The sequence below is a fragment of the Protopterus annectens genome, chromosome 2.part0 (genome assembly GCF_019279795.1).
Source record: "Protopterus annectens isolate FY-2018-M chromosome 2.part0, PAN1.0, whole genome shotgun sequence".
In the NCBI taxonomy this organism is placed as follows: Eukaryota; Metazoa; Chordata; order Ceratodontiformes; family Protopteridae; genus Protopterus; species Protopterus annectens.
In genome coordinates, this window is record NC_056728.1 from 997,675,284 (window position 1) to 997,697,628 (window position 22,345).

The 22,345-nt window shown below is 40.3% G+C and overlaps 1 protein-coding gene across 9 annotated transcripts in view; it reads right to left on the bottom strand.

Moving 5' to 3' along the window:
* Nucleotides 1-22,345, bottom strand: part of NFIB (nuclear factor I B) — a 923,658-nt gene that overhangs the window by 280,771 nt on the left and 620,542 nt on the right. For all 9 annotated transcript variants that reach the window (XM_044061245.1, XM_044061251.1, XM_044061249.1 and 6 more), the window contains one exon: nt 6,153-6,271. In XM_044061245.1, the coding sequence (XP_043917180.1) occupies nt 6,153-6,271 (119 nt within the window). The remainder of the gene's footprint in view (nt 1-6,152; nt 6,272-22,345) is intronic.

The window sequence follows — 22,345 nt, forward strand, 5'->3', positions numbered from 1 at the left end:
TACTGACATCTGTGAAAGACAGAGAAATTATTTGAATATGGTATGGATTATGTCTGGACCTGTTATTAATACGATACAATACAGCCAGCACAGTATTAATAATTGCCAGCTCTGCCTAACAATGGTATTTTAAGATAAGGCAAGGAACAGTAAATGAAGGAAGTCTGGTTATCATTACGGATGCATCTCAGTATCCATGTTTTTCTTCAGGATGGCTGACTCAGGACAAGAGATACAAAAGTATCATTCTTTGCATGTCAGGTATGAGTCTGGATTTAACATCACCTGTCTCAGCTAAAGGTGAGGTGCACTACTTACTCTGTTCTATTTGTGCAATACCTGGTTTGGGGTGTTGTCTGCCTAGAATAACTGTTCTTGATTTGTGAGTTTAGTCTTGAATTCAGTGCAAACACTGAAGCAGCGGAATGATTTCGTGAGTGTGTATGTATCTCATCATTTTACAACATAACTTTAGAAATTCAAATTCAAGAACATCTTCTAGCTTTTCAACAGCCTGCACTACAGTGGTGGAGTGGAACAACAAAATGATCTTGGCTCTAAAGTGGCAAAGGAAAAAAAAGGGGTCTTGCCCACTCACTCTGCAAAGGCTTTCACTATTTCTGAGGCAGCAAGAGTAAAATTGTTGTGATTTCTGGGACCTGTAATTGTTCTAAAGAATCACATAAAAATCTACCATGGGTTGATCAATCAAGATGCCTTATATAAGCCCCTAAAAAAGGAGTAACATCTGTCTTTCTAAAAGAGAGACAAAGCTGAATTCTTCCAGGCTCCAAATACAGCATCCTCTAGAACAGTTTCCATTAACAGATACAAGCCAAAGCTCCACATTCGTCCTAAGTTCATAGGTAAATGCTAGGCTAGCTGTCTCTGTGGGCCATTTTAAACACAGCCAACTTCCCTTTTTCTGCTCAAAATAACTTAGCCTATGACATCTCATTGTTGATAATTGCATGTCAGCCCAAATGAGAATAACTGGGATCACACCATAGATAACTTGAGAGGACCCATGCATGGGATAAATCCTTTAGGAGCTGCAGCTGTTCATTAGTAGTACAGGGAGCAGTCTTGGGTTTCATTTTCTGTTTCCCATCTGTAGATTTATGTTGAACTTGAATATGTGTGTGTGACTGCTCTGATGGCTTAGTGGTTAACTACTGTGACTATAGTGTACAGGGTCCTGGGTTCAAGACCTGCAAAGGCTGTTTATTTCGGGGATCATGTCAGTCGCCCTGCTAGACAGGGGTCCAGGGAAGTAAATAGTGCGGGAAGAAATAGCCAGGGAATTGTTATGGCTAGGCTTGTATAGGCCCTAGGGCCAATAGCCAGTACCAACCTATGAACCTATGGACAGGGATGAGCTTTGTTTTATGTGGATGGGGAGTCTGTTTCATAGCAATGGTATCCTATGCAAGACACAAACCATTCTGCTGATGTGTCAGAGATTTAGATCTCTAGACCAAGTATTTCTGATGTCATTTGACTTCTGACGTGCAGTGAATCCCCCAGTAATGGGTCTGGGGATGCCTTGTATGTCAGACACATGTCATACGAAGTATAGTGAAAGGGCTTTGAGTCAGTCTATGGAGGAGATGTTGTTTAGGCCTTACATCTTTTTCGTAAAGCATCTCTATGGACATTTCCAGTTGCTGCATGTGTCTGAACAGATACATGCTAAATTTAATGATTGACTGAATAAAGGGGAACAAAATGACATCCTTATGTCTAGACACAATTATTTGTTTATAAACTGTGCAATATAGAAGGGCTTTCTTACAACAACAGACACAAGTTCCAAACTCCTGAGCAACTGGGTCAACTATCAGTGGTATACTGTCAATGGGGTAGTTCCCTGGAATAAGTGACTTCTCAAAGGATAGAATAATGCATATTCTGGCATTTAGTTTCAGTCCATGATTTCGACACCAGTTATTTATTTGGGACAACCTTCCAGTACAACGGACAAGTCATTTGGGGATAAATGACTGCTTGTAGTTTAAAGTCATCTGCAAGCTTAGTCAGCCAGAGCCCTCTGGTATTGGCTTTTACTAAAGAAAAGTAAATGGCTAAACAAGAGTGGTCCCAGCAGAGAACCCTTGGGAACTCCATTGGTGACTGGTGTCCTTGTGGAGGTAACCTCTCCTATTTTGATTATCTACTTCCCATCTGTGAGCCAAATGGCAATCTAGCAGGTGACATAAGGGTTTTTCCCAGTTTATTTAACCTTTCTACTATGCCTGAGTGGAGAATAGCTTTGGCCAGGTAGAGGTATGCTTTGAGTACCGTTTTGCCTTCATCTGTTGCTTTGGTGACCTTTTCAAAAAAATCCACCAGGTAGAGTAAGCAGGGCCTGCCTTGAGAAATCCAAACTGAGACGTTGTTCAGTGTTTGGAAGTTCCCTATGTCCTGATTGATTAATTCCATGATGAGTCTTTCCATGGCTTTGCATATGAGGCTGGTCAGACTTATGGGTCTGTAATTGGAAGGCTCTATGGAAGGTCTTCCCTTATACTGCGGAATGACTGTAGCTGTTCTCAAGTCACTTAGTACAAAACCTGTATGGAGGTTGAAATTGAACAGTGTTATGAAGGGTGTGGCTAAATCATGCTTCATGCTACTTAACTCATCCAGGGACATTGGCAGGACCCATCAAAAAGTATTTTTAGCTTTTGATAGCAATTTTAGGACTTGGTCTTGTGTGATAGCTGGAAGTAAGCCAGTTTCAGGTATATCTTGTGGGAAAGTCAGAGGGGAGACAGGGTTTAAGTTAGAGCTAAATTTATCGGCCAGTAGGTTTGCTACATCTTCAGCTTCAGTGTGGGTAACATCATTCACAATCAGCTAATCGTACTGCTGCATCATGATGTTGAAATTATGAACTTAACTAAAAAATGCCTTGTGACTGGTAGCTATTTCAGCCTCAGACTTGGCTTTGGTGGATTTTATTAAGCTCCTGAGTTGTTTGTTTAGTTCAGTGACAAGGGTTCTAACATTCTGGGAATTACCCTTCTCACTTTTGGTTAAAATTCTTTCCTTTTATTTTAAAGCTTGTTGATATTATGGTTCAAACATGTGGGTTTGTTTCTGGGGTTTACCCTGCACGTTTTCCTGAGGGATACAGCTGCCTGTTTATATGGTGGTATAGTCTGGTAGTGTATGTTTCTGCATATTCAGTGGAGTTAACTGGGTTTCACGGGAATAAGAAATGGGTGGGTGGAATCTCTGGTTTCAGTTTTATTTCTAAGGAGACTGTAAAGGAAGCAAATATTGTGGGAAGAAATATCCAGGGAATTGTTATGGCTAGGCTTGTATAGGCCCTTGGGCCGATAGCCTAGTACCAACCTATGAACCTATGTTTTATGGTCAGACCTAACAAGTGATGAAGATACACAAGGGATGGTGCAAGATACTTCTTTAATTAGTAAGGACAAGATCCAAGATGTTATTCCCTCTAGTAGGTACTCTAAGAAATCTTCGTGATTGTGGTGGTGTAGGTTTCCCAGTCTATAGCTGGATAGTTTAGATCACCTAGGAAAATGGTATTGGGTTTAATACTGATTCTAGTCATTGTAGATATCATGGCTTTCTTTTGTCAAAGAGAACATTCTATAGCTAGCTAATGTATAGTATGGGATTTTTCTGAAGGTTATTTGGACATAAAGAAGCTCTAGTGCATCATGCTGTTTTACCATCCTTGATGTGAGTCTCTTCCAGATGTAGATTGAGACACCTTCATCTTTTTTCCCCTTCTGTAAAGTAACTGGTCTAAACTTGTGGAAGGCATTATAGCCCTGCACACTTGGAGTGTGCTCCACTATTTTAAACCATGTCTCAGTCATTACACAGACAGTAATGTCTTCCAGGGTAAGAAGGGCTTGTAGAGAGTGGAGTTTCTTGTTTAGTCTCCTAGCATATATCAGTAATGTCTTCATATTCTCCTTTGTTTATCTTGTTATGTTGGTAGGTTTATCAGCCAACAGTTGGAAGGCCAATGTCACATTACAGGCTGGAAAGCTTGTGAACTGTGAGGAACATGAGGCCATCTTGTGATTTCATTTATCAGGAGGAAGTATTGGCTAATGTCTATCCTCCTGATTCTCCTTCCATACTGTCACTGACCAAGAACCATGCAAAGGACCCTTTGCTGGTCTAGACACTTAGCACACTCTACAGCCAACATCTCTAACAAGATAATGCGGCCCTCAAATTTCCCTCTTAGTCTCCTTAAAGTGGTTGGACTGAAGTGCTGTGATGTTTCAATTCATACTCCTTACCAAGGTGGTACAGGCAGCCAATCTGTGGTTTCCTGGCTACAGCTCTTCGGACCGTAACAACACTTACAACATTCAGGTGTTTTTAGATACTAAAGTTATGAATTATCATGAAAAAAGAATGTTAGGTTGGAGATGCAAATTATGCAAGTGGTAGAAAACTAGGGAGCACAAAGTGATGGACATACCCATCTGGAGTAGTGTGACACGTGACATCAACTTATGAGCCATGAATGTGTGCCATCAGACTGAAGATGAAATTCCATTTACCACTTCAGGAAGTCACTGAAAGCAGATTTTAAGTTCTCTTAAAGTCAAGTTTTCATTCACAGTTAGCTATCCACAAAACATAAAAATCGATTCAGCATATTAAAAGACAGTGATGTTCAACTGATTCCCAATAAGTTGCAAGACAATAAAAATTTATGCCATGAGAAAATGTTATGTTTTTGGTATGTTTGTACCTCATCATACCAGTAACCTGGATGTGTTACTGCTGGTTTTCAGTAATGCCTTTAGTAGCTTGGTTGTCTCTGTTTCTAAAGATCAAATTCAAAGGTGCAAAATGGAATATGCAGTTGTGATTGTGTATCCGCCTTTCTGAAGTCATTAAATGTTTCCTTGTTAATTGCTGACACCCAATTTCAATCTTTACAGCTGTAATCCTTAGAATAAAAATTTAAAATGACTTACCTTGAAAACAATATCTGTATGATTTCCCAAGCAGTCTCTCCGGGTGGTCCCTGTGTAGTAAGTACAGGTGCATTTTATATTCCTCAGAGCAGCACTTGGGTGTCCTACAAGGAAACAATGCCACTGGAAACTGTGGCCATACCTCAGGTCTCATATCACAGAATAATGGCTGACAACTCACTGTCATACCAGTTTCATGTTTTGCTAATTATACATCAATGTAGGGCAATTCAATAGCACAACCTCTGGTGGAGTGCAAAACAGTGTGTGCCAATATTGCTGAGGTACAAATGTGTCAGAAAGGTATGAAATGGCAGAATGTGTATGCAGTTTCTGTGTGAAATTCAACATTTGGAGAGACTGCTCTTTAGTGCCCCCATTATCTGCAGCTGTATAATAAGAAACAAAGCTGACCATCTTACGCCACAGACCTGCCCACGTGTACTCATATATTTATTTATCCACTGTTAACCAGGTCAGTCCCACTAAGCAAGTGGCCTCTTTTCAGGGGAGATCTGAGGTTGTATTTATACTACTAGAGGAAATTTATCCAGGGCATTGGGGAATTTACCTACTCATTCTGATAGGTGCTGTGGGATCTTTCACATTCACCTGATGGCACACTCAGGAGTACAGCAACCAATATGCTGCACTGCAGTATCAGTTATTTCAAAAACTGTACCCAGTCACACAGGGTGGGGATATAACCCACAGTCTTCTCAGCTTCCAGCACCAAAGAAAAATGTGTGACTTGTTGAACCACTCACACTGTGAATTAAAGTGAAAATAAAATTTAGAAGGTAACACGGACATTTAAACAAGATAATTAGAAAATCCAAAATAATTAAATATTGGCTGCAGTGTGTCAGACCCCTGGGAGCCTATTTCAAACATCAGATCTATGGTATGAGGAGTGCTGCTTGGTACTAAATTATAACAGTTAAAAATACACTGTACTAAAGACACACTTTGGAATGTCCAAATCCTGGTCATCATCTGAGCATTGTATGTTTCCCAAGTAAAAAGAAATTATAGCAATAAAATCACCGCACTGCAACACTTGCACTCCCTCCACCCAAAAAATAAATAAAATTTGCATTGCGCAGCACACAGGCCCATGTATATTGTGTGGTCAAGTGAAATAAAATACAATTAGCTGCAACTACTTACTTTGTTCTCTTTCATGCCACGTCCGACTTACACTGGCTGGTGAGCTGGGAGAAGAGTAAAAATCTCCTGAAGGACTCGTGTCCATATTTTCATCTATGGAAATGGTCTTAGGCCTCTTCCTATTGGACAGAGAGACAGAGAGGGTTATACAATATGGTGTCTGTCTCCTTCCATGATACTATGTGGTAATTTGAGTCTCATGTAAACAGTTACTACTGTCATGCCCAGAAATAAGCCTTAATTAGAGAAATTGTTAAGAGAGAACTGATTATTCAACAAGACGAGGACTTCTTTTTCTTCAAGATCAATACGGTTATCCTAATCATCAAGTACACACAACTTGCACAGAAGTCAGACCGCCTACTGCCAAGATGTACATGCACCTAACTTATAGTAGCATGATCGTCAGTTAAAGATCTCACTGAGGACTGAGAAATCACTTAGACAAAGCAGCTGACTTATTTATTTATTAGTTTATTACCAGGTAAAGTGATTATGTACGTGAGCAATCTGGTTAAATGACTTGCTCATCCACATAGCATAAAAATGTATTCTGAAGGAATCAGTCCAAACACTACAGCTCAAAGCCTTAGCCATCAGTGACATGCTGTTAGATACCACATTATACCACAATGGCAATAGATAATGTGTACCACCACTGCTACCCAGACCAGCAGCACAAAACACTTACTCCAAGAGTCCAAAACAGATTCTGGAATATGCCAGACAATCTTTATTGCACAGCTAGAGAATGTTAAATATCACCTTCCTTTTAAACAAACAATGCAACATTAATGGTGGTGATAATGTATGGTCATTGGGTGGAGTAACATAGCTGTGGCAGCACAGGCAATGAGAAAAACTATTATTGGCTAAATAAAGGGCATTGAGAAAAATATAAATATGAAAGTGCAAACTGCAGCCCAAAGGTCCACACCCAGAAAACAAAATATAATCAAACAGAAACAACAAGGTAGGACCACCAGGGCTCCAAAATCCAGTTTTATTCATGAATAAATAAGTAAGACAACATGATAAGCGCTTTCACGTGAATAAATCACACTTCATCAAATCTCAAAACAGAACAAACAACTCAGTTTAAATAACAGAATATCCTGCCCATTGATAAAATAACAAGCATTAATTAATCAATTAAAATCAATTGAGACTATAAAAAGTTTTAAAGTGCAAGGCATAAAGACCATCATCCCACGCATACCAGCATTGAGAAAAACTATTAGTGGCTAAATAAAGAATAAACATATAGTAAACACACAAGAAGAGTGTCATGTTCTTGTAATGTGGGTCACACGTGCAACACGTGCAACATGCTAAACCGGTTATGTAACTGAAGAGTGGCTATCTAACTTATCTGCCTCCAGTAATACCTAGTTCATACATCAAAGGTGGAGTGTTTAGTAGTTAACATCAATTTTCTATCAAATTTACTTAAAGTCATAGGTTTAGAAAGCTTTTACCCTGTGACTCTTGGGCGTGGTATATCCCTTTCTTCACAAACAATCAAGCCTACTTTCACTTGCTTTGGATTACTAATATATACATATATATATATATATATATATATATATATATATATATATATATATATATTTTGTTTTAATTCTTGGAGGAAAAAATGTTAAGCATACTGTACTCTCTGCATTAGCCAGCAGCTGTCAGTTTTGTTACTGACACTGGTTAAATTACTAAATCTGCATCTACTGTGATCTTACTGAAAGCATGAAGGTTTATTATTATTATTATTATTTACCAGCTGGGAAGACCACTGAGAAAACACATTCTTGCAGGATGTTCCAGGAGTTAAGCAAATAATATAGCAATAGAATCAATAAGATACAAACTACAACACTCTAAAATAAATTTTTGCAGACTATGCTAAGCAATATTTATGTGAATACATTTACAAGTGTTTAGTAACAGGATGGAGGCATGGATCACAGCTGACAGATGCACTTTTCTCCTGTGAAGACTATATCATCAAATTGCATTTCCTGAGACAAACATACTGAATTGGTGCACAACTAAATCATTTTTTTTGTGGGGGAAAAAGCCCTCACACACTTCTTATACATGGCTGCAAACCCCAAACCATTACATATATCTCTGAGGTTACCACACCTTGCAGTGTAAGTGATAACTTTGATGGATGCCAGTTCAGTGTACTCACCTTCATTAGGCAGTCTCCAACAAGATTATCCTTGTAGGACTGAATGAACACCTTGTACCACATATATACTGACCCCATAATAAACGATATAGCAAATATTAGCAATGCACATTATCACAATACATTCAAGTGTAAAAATTAACATAAACATATACAATGACCTGCCTCTCTTGGCAAACTACAGGCAGAAGGCAGAGAAAACTAATCTTGTATGGGACTCCAGTCCATTGCAAAACATATAAACACTGACTCGCATGCTATACACACACACATTCACGACTTAGATGATTTACAGTTCACCCATCAACATGTCTTTGGTAATTGCGAGGAAACTAAAGCCCCAGGAGACAGTGTAAGCAGGTAGAGGAAAGACATTCAGACTCTGAGCAGAAGACAGATAACCAAGATGATACTTGAACAGCAAACTGTGTTGTGTGAGAAGAGACTGAATGAGAATCAAGTGACATCTCTCCTTCATTCTTTCTCCTGTGCATCTTCCGAAACAGTCTAACTGAAATCTCAGCTTTGGAAACATCTTTTTATAGAAGTGATTTAAGGAAGATTACCTAGCAAGTTAAAAAATGTTTATTTAGTGACCATGCCATCAATATTTTGAGAACATTTTTGGAGTGCAAGGAAAACTAAAAAGCATCATTCTGAAATAGTAATGACTAATTCATACTATGAAACAAATACATGTGCTATAAATTTTACGGACTTCGTGTTATCATCCACATTTAATAGTGCATGAACACCCCGAGTGGAGGAGGGATAAACTTACAGCATGAAAAATATTCAGAATTCTACTGTCCAGTCTTCCTGAGGACAGGGAAGAAGCATAAATTGTTTGTCTTTTCTGCTTTTATATAATGGGTCTATATCACCAAATTGAAATGTGATATATCCAAACAGCTAATCATTGACACATCAACACTGAACTACAAAAATTATGAACGGCCACGTCAGCAAATTTTTCCCAGGGGAAAAAAAATCACTTAGCTGACCAAAACTCAAACACACTGTCAAACCCTACAAAAGTGGGAGGTTTCGCCTCCCACCCCACCACCCAACTAAATATACCAACTACAAGATCGCTCTACAGCGGAGAAAAGGGCAAGTTCCTGACTACGACCAAGCTATTTTTTTCCCCATGGGAAAAAATTAGCTGACGTGGCCGTTCATAGTTTTCATAGTTCGATGTTAATGTATCCATGATTAGGTGTTCAAGTATGTCATGTTTCGATTTGCGGATACAGACCCTAAATAACACCTAGAGTTCCAGAATCAATCGCATTGTTTAGACAGCTCTTTTTTTTAAAGAGGTCTTGAACATTTGTGTTCTGAGATACATTTGGGAAGAGTACTGAAAAAAGGAAAGTGAGGAAGAAGATGCCCCTTTTATATAACATCTAAAACTCAGAATGTTGATGACATCTAGATCACGTTTGGAACATAAGGGAACCCCCCCCCCCAATGCTACTCCAAGAACTTAAGAAGCAACAGCTGATGAAAGGAGTCAGTGACATTCTTGAAAGTGGCTTTCACATCCCTTGTCCCTCCTAGGCGAGTCGTCATCTAAGGAATCAAGGAAAGTACAGTTGTGTATACTTACCATAAATGTAGATGTTCGAGTGTCTTCACTGTTGCAGTCATGACTGTAGGGTTCTCCCCTGCCGGCAGGCAGTCCTCGGTCGGCCAGAATCCCAAAGTCTGGGTCCGGCGTCGGCTGCTCAGCCATGCTTCCTGACGTCAGAGCGCCAGGGGTATAAAGCTGACAGCCGACGCCATGTTCTCCAGTTTTTCTTGCCCCAGATGTCAGGTGTTCCAAAATGAGTAAAATCCCATACCCTTTGCAAATACACCTCAGAAGAAGGGTGAAGAAGGGAACCACACAAAAGAAAAAATAAGAGGGGACAGGAGGGAGGGTAACCCAGACTGCAACAGTGAAGACACTCGAACATCTACATTTATGGTAAGTGTACACAACTGTACTATGTTCATCATGTTTCACTGTTGCAGTGATGACTGTAGGGTTGAATCCCAAAGCAGAATAAAAGGGAGGTGGTCATAGAGGGGGCGGCTAAAAGGCCCTGCAAGACTGCAGAAGCAAAGCCTGCCCTAGACTTAGAGTAGAGAGGTAGATTGTAGTGCTTAGAAAAAGTATGCACTGAACTCCAAGTTGCAGCTTTCAAAATGTCTTTGGTAGGAACTCCCCTGAGGAAGGCAGCTGAAGTGGCAGCAGCTCTGGTAGAGTGAGTCCTTATACTCCCTGGGATTTGCTTTCCATGGTGTGAATAGCAAAATCTGATTCCATGAGCAATCCATTTAGAAATGGTCTGTTTTGAAATGGCTTTACCTTGGGAACTTGAAGCATAAGAAACAAACAATTGCTCTGATTTCCTGATGTCCTTGGTTCTGTCCAGGTAAAAACGTAGTTGTCTGTGTACATCCAAGGAATGCAAGATCCTTTCCCCCTTATTTTGATGAGTGGGGAAAAAAGTTGGCAAGTGAATAGTTGGATTTAAAGCCACTTTGGAAACCACCTTAGGCATGAAAGTAGGATTAATCCTTAAAGACACCCTGTCTTGATGAAAAATAATATAAGGTTCCACAGCCATGAGAGCTTGCAACTCCGAAACTCTCCTGGCAGAGGTCAGAACTAACAGAATGGCTGTTTTCCAAGATAAAAACTTGATGTCAGATGTGGCAGCAGGCTCAAAAGGAGGTAAGGTGAGTTTTTCCAAAACATAGTTGAGATCCCAAGCAGGAATGGGTGGAGATCTAGGGGGCCTTAAGTTCTTAGCTCCTCTGAGAAACTGTCTCATGAGCTGGTGGGAAAAGATTGGAGGGTCTGTATTATAATGAGCAGAAATAGCAGAGGCATGTATCTTTATGGAAGAGAAAGAGAGACCCTTATGTAAGAGGTCTGTCAGGTAAAGTAAAATCAGAGGAATGTTAGGAATAAGAGGATCTGAATCCTGAGCCTGCATCCAGGAGCAAAATCTTTTCCATTTTCCTGCATAAGATTTTCTAGTGCTAGGACGTCTGGCTTCTAAAATGACATCCATAACCTGCTTGGGTAGGAGAGAATGAATCATAGACCCTGGATTAACCAGGCCGCCAGGCTGAGAGTTTTGACATGGGAGTGCAGAACATGACCCTGGTGTTGGGACAGAAGGTTCGAAGTCTGTGGTAAAACCCAAGGGGGCTCCAGACAAAGGTTTTTCAGTGTTGGGTACCAAAACTGTCGAGGCCAATTTGGGGCCAGCAAGATTATCATCTTGGGCTTGTCCTGTTTGATCTTTAATAACACCCGTGGAAGAAGTGGTAGAGGCGGGAAGGCATACCCCGAGAGGTTTCTCCAACTGAATGATAGTGCATCCACTTTCCAAGCTAGTTCGTGGAATGTCCTGGTGCAAAAAATCTGTAGTTGATGATTGAGGTGGGATGCAAAGAGGTCTATGTGAGGACATCCCCAGACTGCTGTAATCATCTTGAATATTTCAGTGTCCAGCATCCATTCGTGTGGGTCCAACAGGTTTCTGCTCAAACTGTCTGCCAGGAAGTTTTGCTTCCCTGGTAGAAACTGAGCTTGAAGGTCCAGTTTGCAAGCTAGAGCTGTGTTCCATAGATTCATGGCTAGTCTGCAAAGGGGATAGGAATGAGATCCCCCTTGCTTGTTTATGTACCACATAACTGTGGTGTTGTCTGTCCGTATCAGTAGTTGTCCTGGTTGTAGAAGATTCCTGAAGGCCAATAGAGCGTTCTGAACGGCTAACATTTCCTTTAAATTGATATGCAGGTGCTTCTGACCCTTTGTCCAAAGGCCCTGCAGACAGTTGCCCTGAAAATGGGCTCCCCATGCATAATCTGAGGCATCCGTGGTTAGTATCTGAGTGGCTGGAGGCAGACTGAAGGGTTTTCCTTTGTTTAGAGTACATGCCTTGGACCACCAAAGGAATTCCTTTTGAAGACAAGGCAGGACGGAGATCTGTATGTCTAAACTGTGGCAATGCTGAGACCATACACCTTTTAGGTACCACTGTATTTTCCTCATATGTAGTCTTGCATATGGTACGAGAAGGATGCAGGAGGCCATGTAACCCAGAGCCTGCAGGAATTTCCTTGCAGATAGCTGAGTTAATGTTGCCAAGGTTTTGAAAGTTGAAGCCAGCTGTATTTGTTTTTCGTATGTCAGAAATGCCATCTGGGTTGTTGTGTTTAGAAGAGCACCCAGAAAAGTTATCTGTTGTGAGGATGTCAAATTTGACTTTTTTATGTTTACAGTGAATCCCAGGAACTTGAGAAGATTCTGAACAAATTCTAGATGCTGGAGTAAGACATCCTTGCTGTCTGCCTGAATAAGACAGTCGTCCAGATAAGGGTAAATTTGAATTCCCTTGAGTCTGCAATAAGCGACTACTGGAGCCAGGCATTTGGTAAAGACCCTGGGCGCAGTAGACAATCCAAAGGGCAGCGCAGAGAATTGATAGTGCCTCGATCCGGCCTTGAACCTGAGGTATTTTCTGCATTCCTGCCTGATGGGAATGTGTAAATATGCCTCCTTTAAATCCAAAGTTACCATCCATGCATTTTTGGTCAGCATTGGGAGTAGCTGCTGTAGAGTAAGCATCTTGAATTTTGGTATCTCGAGAAAAGTGTTCAAGACTGACAGATCCAGAATGGGTCTCCATGAATTTTGCTTTCTGGGGACTAGAAAGAGCCTTGAGTAAAAACCTTGTCCCATCTCCGAAAGTGGAACCAGTTCTATGGCTTTCATAGCCAAGAGAGCTTCCACCTGGTTTAAGGCCTCTAACCATTGATGTTTTGGAAGATCTGGCCATCCGCTTGGTCTTGGTAGGGTATGAAAATGGAATTTGTAACCTCTTGAAACCACATCCAGAACCCACTTGTCTTGGGTTATATGAGTCCAATTTAGGTGAAAAAGAGAAAGTTTTCCTCCGAGAGGGGCTACCAGGCAAGAAGTTCCTGCAGCCCAACAGAGGGAGTCATTGAGTCTGTTTTCTATGAGCTTGCGACCTGTCCTCTCCTCCCCTAGGGGTGGAAGCAGTCCACTGTCTTGGTCTATAAGAGACTTGCGTTTGAGGCCTTCCTCTGGAGCGTCTGTATCTACCCCTCTGAGGCCTGTCTGAATTGGGAAAGGACCAATTTTTTGTAGGCCAATTCCTACTAAATCTGGGTGGCTGTACCTGTAAGAAATCTTTAACTGTTTGCATGGATTTTGCCTTGTCCTCCATCTTCTTTATCACCTCTTCAGCTTTAGATCTAAACAAAACATTATGCTGAACAGGAGCATCCAATAATTTAGCTTTTACTTGATCTGGCAAGTTTTGTTCCTTTAACCATGCATGCCTTCTAATGACTGTGCCAGAGGCAGCAGCCATACAAGAAGCCTCCAAGGCATCAAATCCACAGTGTAAACCATGTTTCCCAACTTGTTCAGTGGCATGCATTAAGTCATGTAATTCCTTATCATCTGCACAGGCGGAAATTGAAGTTAGCTTTTGTTTTAAGACAGACAGAAGAAATTGCTGGTATTTCAGCATATGAAACTGACAGTTTAAAGCCCTAATAGATAAAGTAGCAGAAGTGTACACTTTTTTGCCCCATCTTTCTAAAGATCTGGAATCCTTCTCAGTGGGAATGGGGTTTTTAGCAGAAGCGGCCTTAACCCCCTTAGGACCCTGAGAAATGGTTTCAGGATCAGCAGTAGGATTCTTGTATAAAAACTGGTGGGAATCGGGGACCCTATAATATCTGTCTGGCTTAACAGGAGCTGGAGGAAAAGAGTCAGGAGTTAAGTTAGCCTCTGAAAAAGCATCATCCACAATATCCAAAATAGGAGGAATAGCCAGGGGTCTATGTTGGGGAAGAAGAAGAAAATCCCTTAGTCTTTTCTTAGACTCCGAGTACTCCTGTCCTTCCCAGTGAAAATGTTCCCTCATTTCATGCAAAGTTTCCCCAAAAGAGAAATCCTCAGGGGGAGAAGCTGAAGGAATGGATTCCTCAGCATCAGAATCCTCATAAGGAGGGAAAGAATATTCCTGGTCAGAAGAAGAAACTGAAGAAACAGAAGCCTGATCAGAGGAGTCATAATACACTTCCTGCCTTGGCCTTTTATCTGGAGGGGGATGTGAACCCCTAATCATAGTAAGTAAGTCCTCCGCCATCTTAAGTAACTGTTTCTGAGGCTTGGGTGCCGGATCAGAAGAGGCCTGGGCTGCAGTCAATGATTTGGAAGGAGTCTTTGCCTTTGTCTTTGGCTTTGCCTTTATTAGAAGCTGAGTAGGCCTGAAAACCCCTTCGGAAGCCGGTACCTGCACAGTGGCTCCGGACCCATCCGAAGGAGCATTGTCCGAAGGTCCTGCAACAGAAATATTCAAAGGCCTAGTTGGCTCCTCATGGGAGTCCATTTCGGCCATCGGTTCCGAAATGGCCGACGACAGGGGCTGCAAAAGCACCTCACTGACGACAGCCAAACCTGAAGCTGGCTCTGCTTGTACAATATCGTCTGATTTGGACCTCGGAGGCCTGTCTTTATCCTTGCGTCGTTTGTGAACTCCGGTAGCCGGAACCGTATCCGACGACATTTAAAACGCCTCCCGAAGTAATGAAATGAAAAATCGTACCTTTGTTTAATCGTATGTTGATTGAATCTAGCACAAAACCGACAACTAGCTACGTCGTGGTCAGGGCCTAAGCAAGGAATACAGTAAGAATGAAAATCCTTATGAGGTATTTGCTTCCCACATGAAATACAATTATTAACTTTTTCTGACATCGGACTGGAGCAAGAAAAAAGTTTCCCCAATGGGGTACTTAGCTTTGAGTAGGAGAAGAAGGTCTTCGGACTGAAGTACGTTAGAAAAAATGGTTAGGAGTCAGCCGACCGGCACTTGCGAACTGCTATCACCGCACGGCAAGAAAGACTGGGGAATATGGCGTCGGCTGTCAGCTTTGTACCCCTGGCGCTCTGACGTCAGGAAGCATGGTTGAGCAGCCGACGCCGGACCCAGACTTTGGGATTCTGGCCGACCGAGGACTGCCTGCCGGAAGGGGAGAACCCTACAGTCATGACTGCAACAGTGAAACACGATGAACATCATGCAAATGGAAATTTGGTCAGAAACTACAAATCTACTGCCCTAGGATAAAAGTAATGACAGGCACCAAAATATGGAGAAATTTACTTCCTAGCAAATGAAAAATTAATAGTCTAAAATACAGATAAGATCTGACCTCTGTCAAAGGTTATGTACTAAGCATATGGTCCAGAAGGCCATTCAGAAGCCTAGCCCAATTTCTCAATTGCCCTATAGCACTGCATGGTTAAGTGATTTGCTCTAAGTCACACACAGCAGACAAATAAAGGACAAGGGAAACAAACCCTGAACTACAGGAAGCAGCTCATAGTTTTCATGCTCTCCAAACTCCTAAAGGCATCATTCTTACTTGTGGGCTTCTCTGCTAAAACGCTCATTGGGTATAACATCCATCACAGAGAGTTTCTTTTGCCATTATTAAAACCGAAGAAGCTCAGACAACCTTGGGATCTCAACCATATACTAGTCAAATTATGTGATAGCATCTAAATCAAGTTTTTTCTGCTGTGTCTGAGCACAAGACAGTATTTCTTATATACTACACAGAAGGTGATCTGTGGATTTATCTAATACCTGCCTAATTAGGCTTCTCAGGAAAGACACAACTTCTTTGGTGACAGAGTCAAAAGGATACAAGCCCTTCTTCCGAGTATATCAAGGGCCTCCATCTTTCATTCTGAAGAAGTTTGGTCTGAAATGTCAGATAAGCATTATCAAAGGCAGAAAACCTTCCACAGGCTCCCTATTGAAATGCTGAAATACCAGGACTGGAAATGCCAAGTCCTGACAAAAAAAAAAAAAAGAAAAAAAAAAGGAAAACGAAAATTCAGGAAAAGAGCAAAAAAAAAAAAAAATCAAACATTACTCTTCTCTTTAAACTTCTTTGTAGTGCTGGTGGGAGGGGGGAGTCAGACCCCCAGCCATCTGAACTTATATACACCAATTCCAAGATAATCAAACCTTGGAACAAAGGGAATATTCTGAGAAATGGCTATCTCAGACTTTGTATATGTAAGTCTGGATTTATGGCAATTCAATCTCTACATTAGAGGACTCTCTGATGTGGGTCCTAATATTTCAGATGGTTACCTCTATCACCACATGGTTTTAAATAAGAAAGGATAAAGCTATACAGTTATTATATTACTGTTCCTTGAGGCTGAAGGGCAAATATCTATATGCTCCAAGCATCTTCACCTACATCCTTAAAAAGTTCAGAAAATGTAGAATGATGAGCGAAGACTCCAACCTTTTAATAATCTGATGCAGTGTCTTGTTTGTTGGGATTCACTGACCTTTAAGGATAACTTCCTGCTTCCTTTTTGAGCTGATTGGGAGAAAAACTTCATAAATGCAAGGGCTTCTGGGACTGAAACTAGCAATGAAGGCATATACAGGATGAGTGAAAATCAACATCGTGACTGCAGGCTGCCATCCAGAATTTCCTTCTCCTTTGTTATATGCTCAAGCCTTGGTTTATCTTCAAACTCATCATGCTGCAATTTTGGACATTTTAAGAGGCACTGCGTGCAAAAACTTTAGACTATAAGATCTGCTGATATATAGGCAGCATCACTACGCTAGCTGACATTATTCTGAGGCATTCATTTGAGGAGTTACAGTGTGACACAGCCTGTTTTACTGTTTATTACAACGAACCTTGTCTATCTGGTACCCATCTCGTGCATTTCCAGCTCATCCATCCACTGACATTCTCCACTGTGGTCACTTACAGTGGTCTTCACTCTATTTATTATTACTGTTCAGAACATCATTTGTCCAGTCTTATTTTTGCCACACCAGTTTAATGGCCCAGATTTAGGATGACAGCTCTTGTTCCTGCTGTAATGCTGCTTGCCAAATGTTTCATTGTTCATTGGGACTCCTGCAGCTTCTTCCTTCATTTGGATTGCATTCTGAAGTAATTGTGGCTAAGTGAAGTACATTCTCCAAAATAAAGGGTTACCATTATGGATCACCTTCAGAATACACAAAGAGCATCAAAAAATGGTAGTTTTACAAAACAGTGCAGGACGGAGTCAAAGGAACATTTCTAATATCTCGGAATCTATTTTTTTAATATGGGAAGTGACACTAGGCTTTTTTTGTTGTTGTCAACTGGGATAGATTCTGCACAGAAACTGCTGGCAGCACAGCAAGAAGTTAAATTACATTGTTTTATTTATTTATTATTTATTTTTATTTTACATTTGTTCACTGGGCTAGTCTAACTGGATATATGTCCATTTTCAGTAGAGGCCCGGGGAGAAAAGCTCCAAGCATCAGCAGTGACAAAGAATACAATATATAGTAATAGTCAAGTGAATTACAGTATATTGGCTACATTGGTCAGAACAAAATTGTACAGAGTAATTTAGTAGGTTTAAGCTAAGATCAAATATAAAGAGCAAAAAACATGAATTAATTTTTTTTTTCCTCCAGTACTATGAAGGAAATTATTAATTACAGATAGGTGACATAAAACAGTAGAGAAGAGAAGTATAGAGAGAGCAGGAAGGTGAAAGAGATATCAGTCAGGGTTAGAGCAGGGACAGAGCCAGTGAGTTGTAAGATATTCTTTAAGATGTTTATCAAAAAGAATAGTGGAAGTAAGGGAAGTTCAGTCGGAAGCTGGTTCCAGATTTTACCTACTGAGTTGGTGAAAAGTGAGTCCCCAGCTTTGTTATTTGATTTAATAGTGGAAATTAGAAGCTTATTAGCTGAGCGTAGTGTTGCAAGATTTTTGTAGGGTGAAATCAGGTTAGTGAGGATAGGGGTATTATTAGGGTGGTAAAGGATCTTTTGAGTGATAACAATTTGTTGACAAACTAGTTGGTTCTGCAGTTCTAGCCATCTCAGTTGTTTTAGGTTGAGACAGTGGTGAGATCTAAAGGTGGTGCCAGTGGAAAATCTGGCTATGTTATTGTAACTGGTGGAAAGTTTGGTGAGGTTGTTTTTTGTTAGATTGGTATATATTGCAGAAGCATAGAACAGGGCAGAGATAAGGTGGGTCTGGGCAATAGTTATTCTGGCTGAAGGGGAAAGGAAGGGTTTGATTCTGTAAAAGGTGCCTAGTTTTTTGTTGAGAAACTTTATTGTAGAATTAATGTGGTCATCAAAACTAAGGTTATTATCAATTGTTACTCCCAGTAGATGGGTTGAAGTGTCTGGGGATATGTTAGTTGCATTGTTAGAGGTTATTGTGAAGTGCAGTTGAGGTGCACAGTTGAGGTGACTTATGAGTAGGAGCAAAGAGCAATAATTTAGTTTTTTGGGGTTCAGGAGGAGGCAGTGCTGCATGAACCAATTTTCAACACTGTTAAATACTGTTTGGGTGAGGGACTGGAGAGAGATTATGGACTTGGCTGAACAAATTAAAGTGGAGTCATCTGCATACTGTATGCAGGTGACCTGAGGAATTTTGGTATGTAGGTCATTGATAAACAATGAGAAGAGTAGAGGTCCTAAAATAGAGCCTTGGGGTACTCCAGTGTTCACAGGGAGGGATTTAGAAAGATTATTATCCCACAGTACTGCTTGCTGTCTGTTTTCCAAATATGATTTAAACCATTGTAATGCTTGTGGGTCAAGAAATTGGGCTTTTAGAATGTCTACAAGCATATTATGGTTGACCATATCAAAGGCGTTTGAAAGTTCAATAAATAGTGCGGAGGAAAAAGTGCTATTGTTACGATTTTTGTTTATGGAGTCAGAAAAGGATAGCATGGCAGTTGTGCTATGGAATGGCTTAAAGCCATGCTGGCAGTTGGCAAGTAGATTATTTTGGAGAAGGTGGTCAAGTAGTTGTCTGTGAGTGCATTTTTCCATTATTTTAGCTATTGGAGAGAGTAAGGCGATAGGCTGAAAGTTGGAGAGCTCAGTAGATGACCCACCCTTATGTAGAGGGATGATGTGGGATACTTTCCAAATGGAGGGGATTTTGCTTTCTAAAATTGTTCTATTTATAAGGCTGGAGATGGGATAGGCAATAGCTTTCGCTGCAATTTGCAGTTATTCAGCAGGAAGACAGTCAGCAGAAAGGATGCATGGTTTTAGTTTTTGAAGGAGTTTGCAAATGAGGGATATAGGTGCCGGTTGTATTTGAAAGGTTGGAGATGGAGACTTAGTGGTATTTAATGGGATGTGGTAATAGGTGGTAAAGTATTGGCTAGGGTTCGAATGGCTTCAGTAAAGTAGTTATTAAAGGCATCAGGAATTTGGTTAGAGTTATTTTGGTTGAATCCTGAAGGGACAGGAGTTTTAGAGTGCCCTGGCTGAAGAAGTTTGCTTATGCCCGACTAGAATTTTTGTGGTTTTTGTTGATGGGTTTGTTGGAGGTGAAGGTAATAGTCTTTTTTGACTTTGAAAATATCTTTCTTGGTGGCATTTCTTACCTGTTTAAAGTAAAGGTGATCTGATGGACATTTGGAGACTCTCCAAATTGTCTCTCCGTTGTTTTTTTTTCTTTTTGTAAGGACTCTTATTTAACTTTCAGTTTTTTACCCCCTGCATACATGCTAGATTACCCATGTGATATTACAATTTAATTAATTTAAAATTATATAACAGAACTAAATTTAACACTGCAGATGAGTTCTATTTTGAATCTGTCCAGCTAGCATTTAGAACTGGACTGGGTTTAGCACAGTTCACTCTTTTACAGATTGATGCTGCACTGCTTATCTTTCAAGTTTCTATCATTTGGATGAATCATCTTACACTATACATACATCATATACTATACATCATTGGGTGTCTGTCTGGATTACTATAAAATTATAAATATAATTTAGTTATCAACAGTTGAAAGAAACCAAGTACGTCACTGCAAATGCAATGGAATAGGAATAGTCAAAAAAGCTTTATTTGTTTAAAAAAAACATAAAATTAGTTCAGTAAGTTCTTTCATCTCCATCAACATGACACTTCTTCAGGATGACAACTAAGTAACCCCTTAAAATGTACGCGTCAAACACATCATGTAACTGTATAAAACCAATCATTGCAATAATCTAATACAGAGACTTGCTAACTCATAAAAATACAAGTTTTATAAGAAATGTATAAAATTGCCTGATTTGAAAGTTTTTTCGAACACTTTTAAAATTAACCATACAACTTCGGCCTGGAGATACAGCTGCATTCTGATAATCCTGACAATAATGTTCCTTAAATTCCTGGTTGCCCTACTTCTCTAACATTTCACAGCACATTATCCAATACATACAACAAAAACATCTTGTATCAGTGACATTGCACACTATGTTTATACAAAGCATTACGCACTGTCTTACTGCTGTATAGCAAAGACGGCTCATAAATATGGACACAAAGCCTTCATATTATTTTCCTCAAGTAGAAAGCTTAGCATCACATACACATAACACTACAGACCACAGAATATAGGCTACTTGTAAATTATCCCTATGGTTTAATTTATTTATTATTATTATTATTATTTGAAATTTGTTTGCCAGGATGGTCCAATTGGGCCAACAAGCCCGTTTTAATGGAGTCCTGGGGAGAAAAGCTCCATAGATACATTATGTTAAACAATAGGTTATTACAATACAAGATGACTACATGAAGCAAAAGAGTATGTTAGTACAATTAAAAAACATAGTTGTATCACAATTAGAAAAGTTTACAGATATAAAGTCACTATCATTGCTAACATAGATATTAAGTCTAAACAGTAATAAGTAGGTATTTACAAGTCTAAGCAGTAATAAGTAGGTATTTACAAGTTAATTAGACCAGGGAGTTATTTACAATATGTTGCCCCAGAGGAAATGTAATCAATGGGTGACATATTTTTGAATTTAGTTATGTTAAGAGGAGAGGGGGAGAAGGGGGAGGGAGTGAGGGAGCTGCTGGGATGTTATGCAGGACGGGAACGTGAGCATTCCTAGAGATGTTAGGTGTGAGTGGAGCAGAGTTTTAAAGGTGGATGGGCTGCTGGTGAGGCAAACTTGAGGTGGGAGGGAGAGTAGCAATAGTTGTATTCAGACAGGAGCTACAGTAGAGAAAGGAATGTGAAACAATGTGAAACATGCACACAGTGTAAAAGAGGCATTTGAAAGTACCTTGTTTGACAATGACATGGATGGACATCTGTTAAGCAGATTCAAAATATTGTTTCAAATTTTGTCCCCTCTTAGTTATAAAAACAGGGTACTCACAACCCTCTCCTCCTCCCAACAAATACAAATATATGTGAGAGATGCAACCATACAGCCAAACTGGAGGCTGAGCTCTCTCGACTCAGTACTGGCATAACCAGTCAGGAGGAGAAGGTAACCACACACACCACAAATCCAGTCTCACACAGACCTACCACAACTGCAAACCAAACACATAAACACACAAAAATATACTCAGAGGCTCTTAATAAAAATCTGCCAAAGCAACAGAGACCTCCAAAGCAGACATCCAAGCAACCACTACCTCAAAACAAAACACATGCAACACATAGTTCACACAGTCAGTGTGCCAAACAGTCACAACCCTTAAGGCTAAACAACATACCTGATACACTTGTAATAGGTGACTCTATAGTCAGACACAATGACGTCCCGCTCACCAGGCTGAACAAGGAAAAGGTCACAGTAAGCTGCCTGTCGGGCGCTAGAATCTGCCACATAACACAAGCACTCAGGTCACTCCAAAGCAGGTACAATTATGACTCAGTCATTGTCCATGCTGGTGTGAATGACTTGAGACGTACTTCCCTGGACTACATGAAAAGAGACATAGAGGAGCTCTCTGATTATGTAGCCCAGGCCGGTATGACCCTGACCTTGAGCAGCATCTTACCCTCACCAAGAATGATGCCACAGTACAAAGACAAATGATCAATTTCAACAATTGGCTTTAAGTAT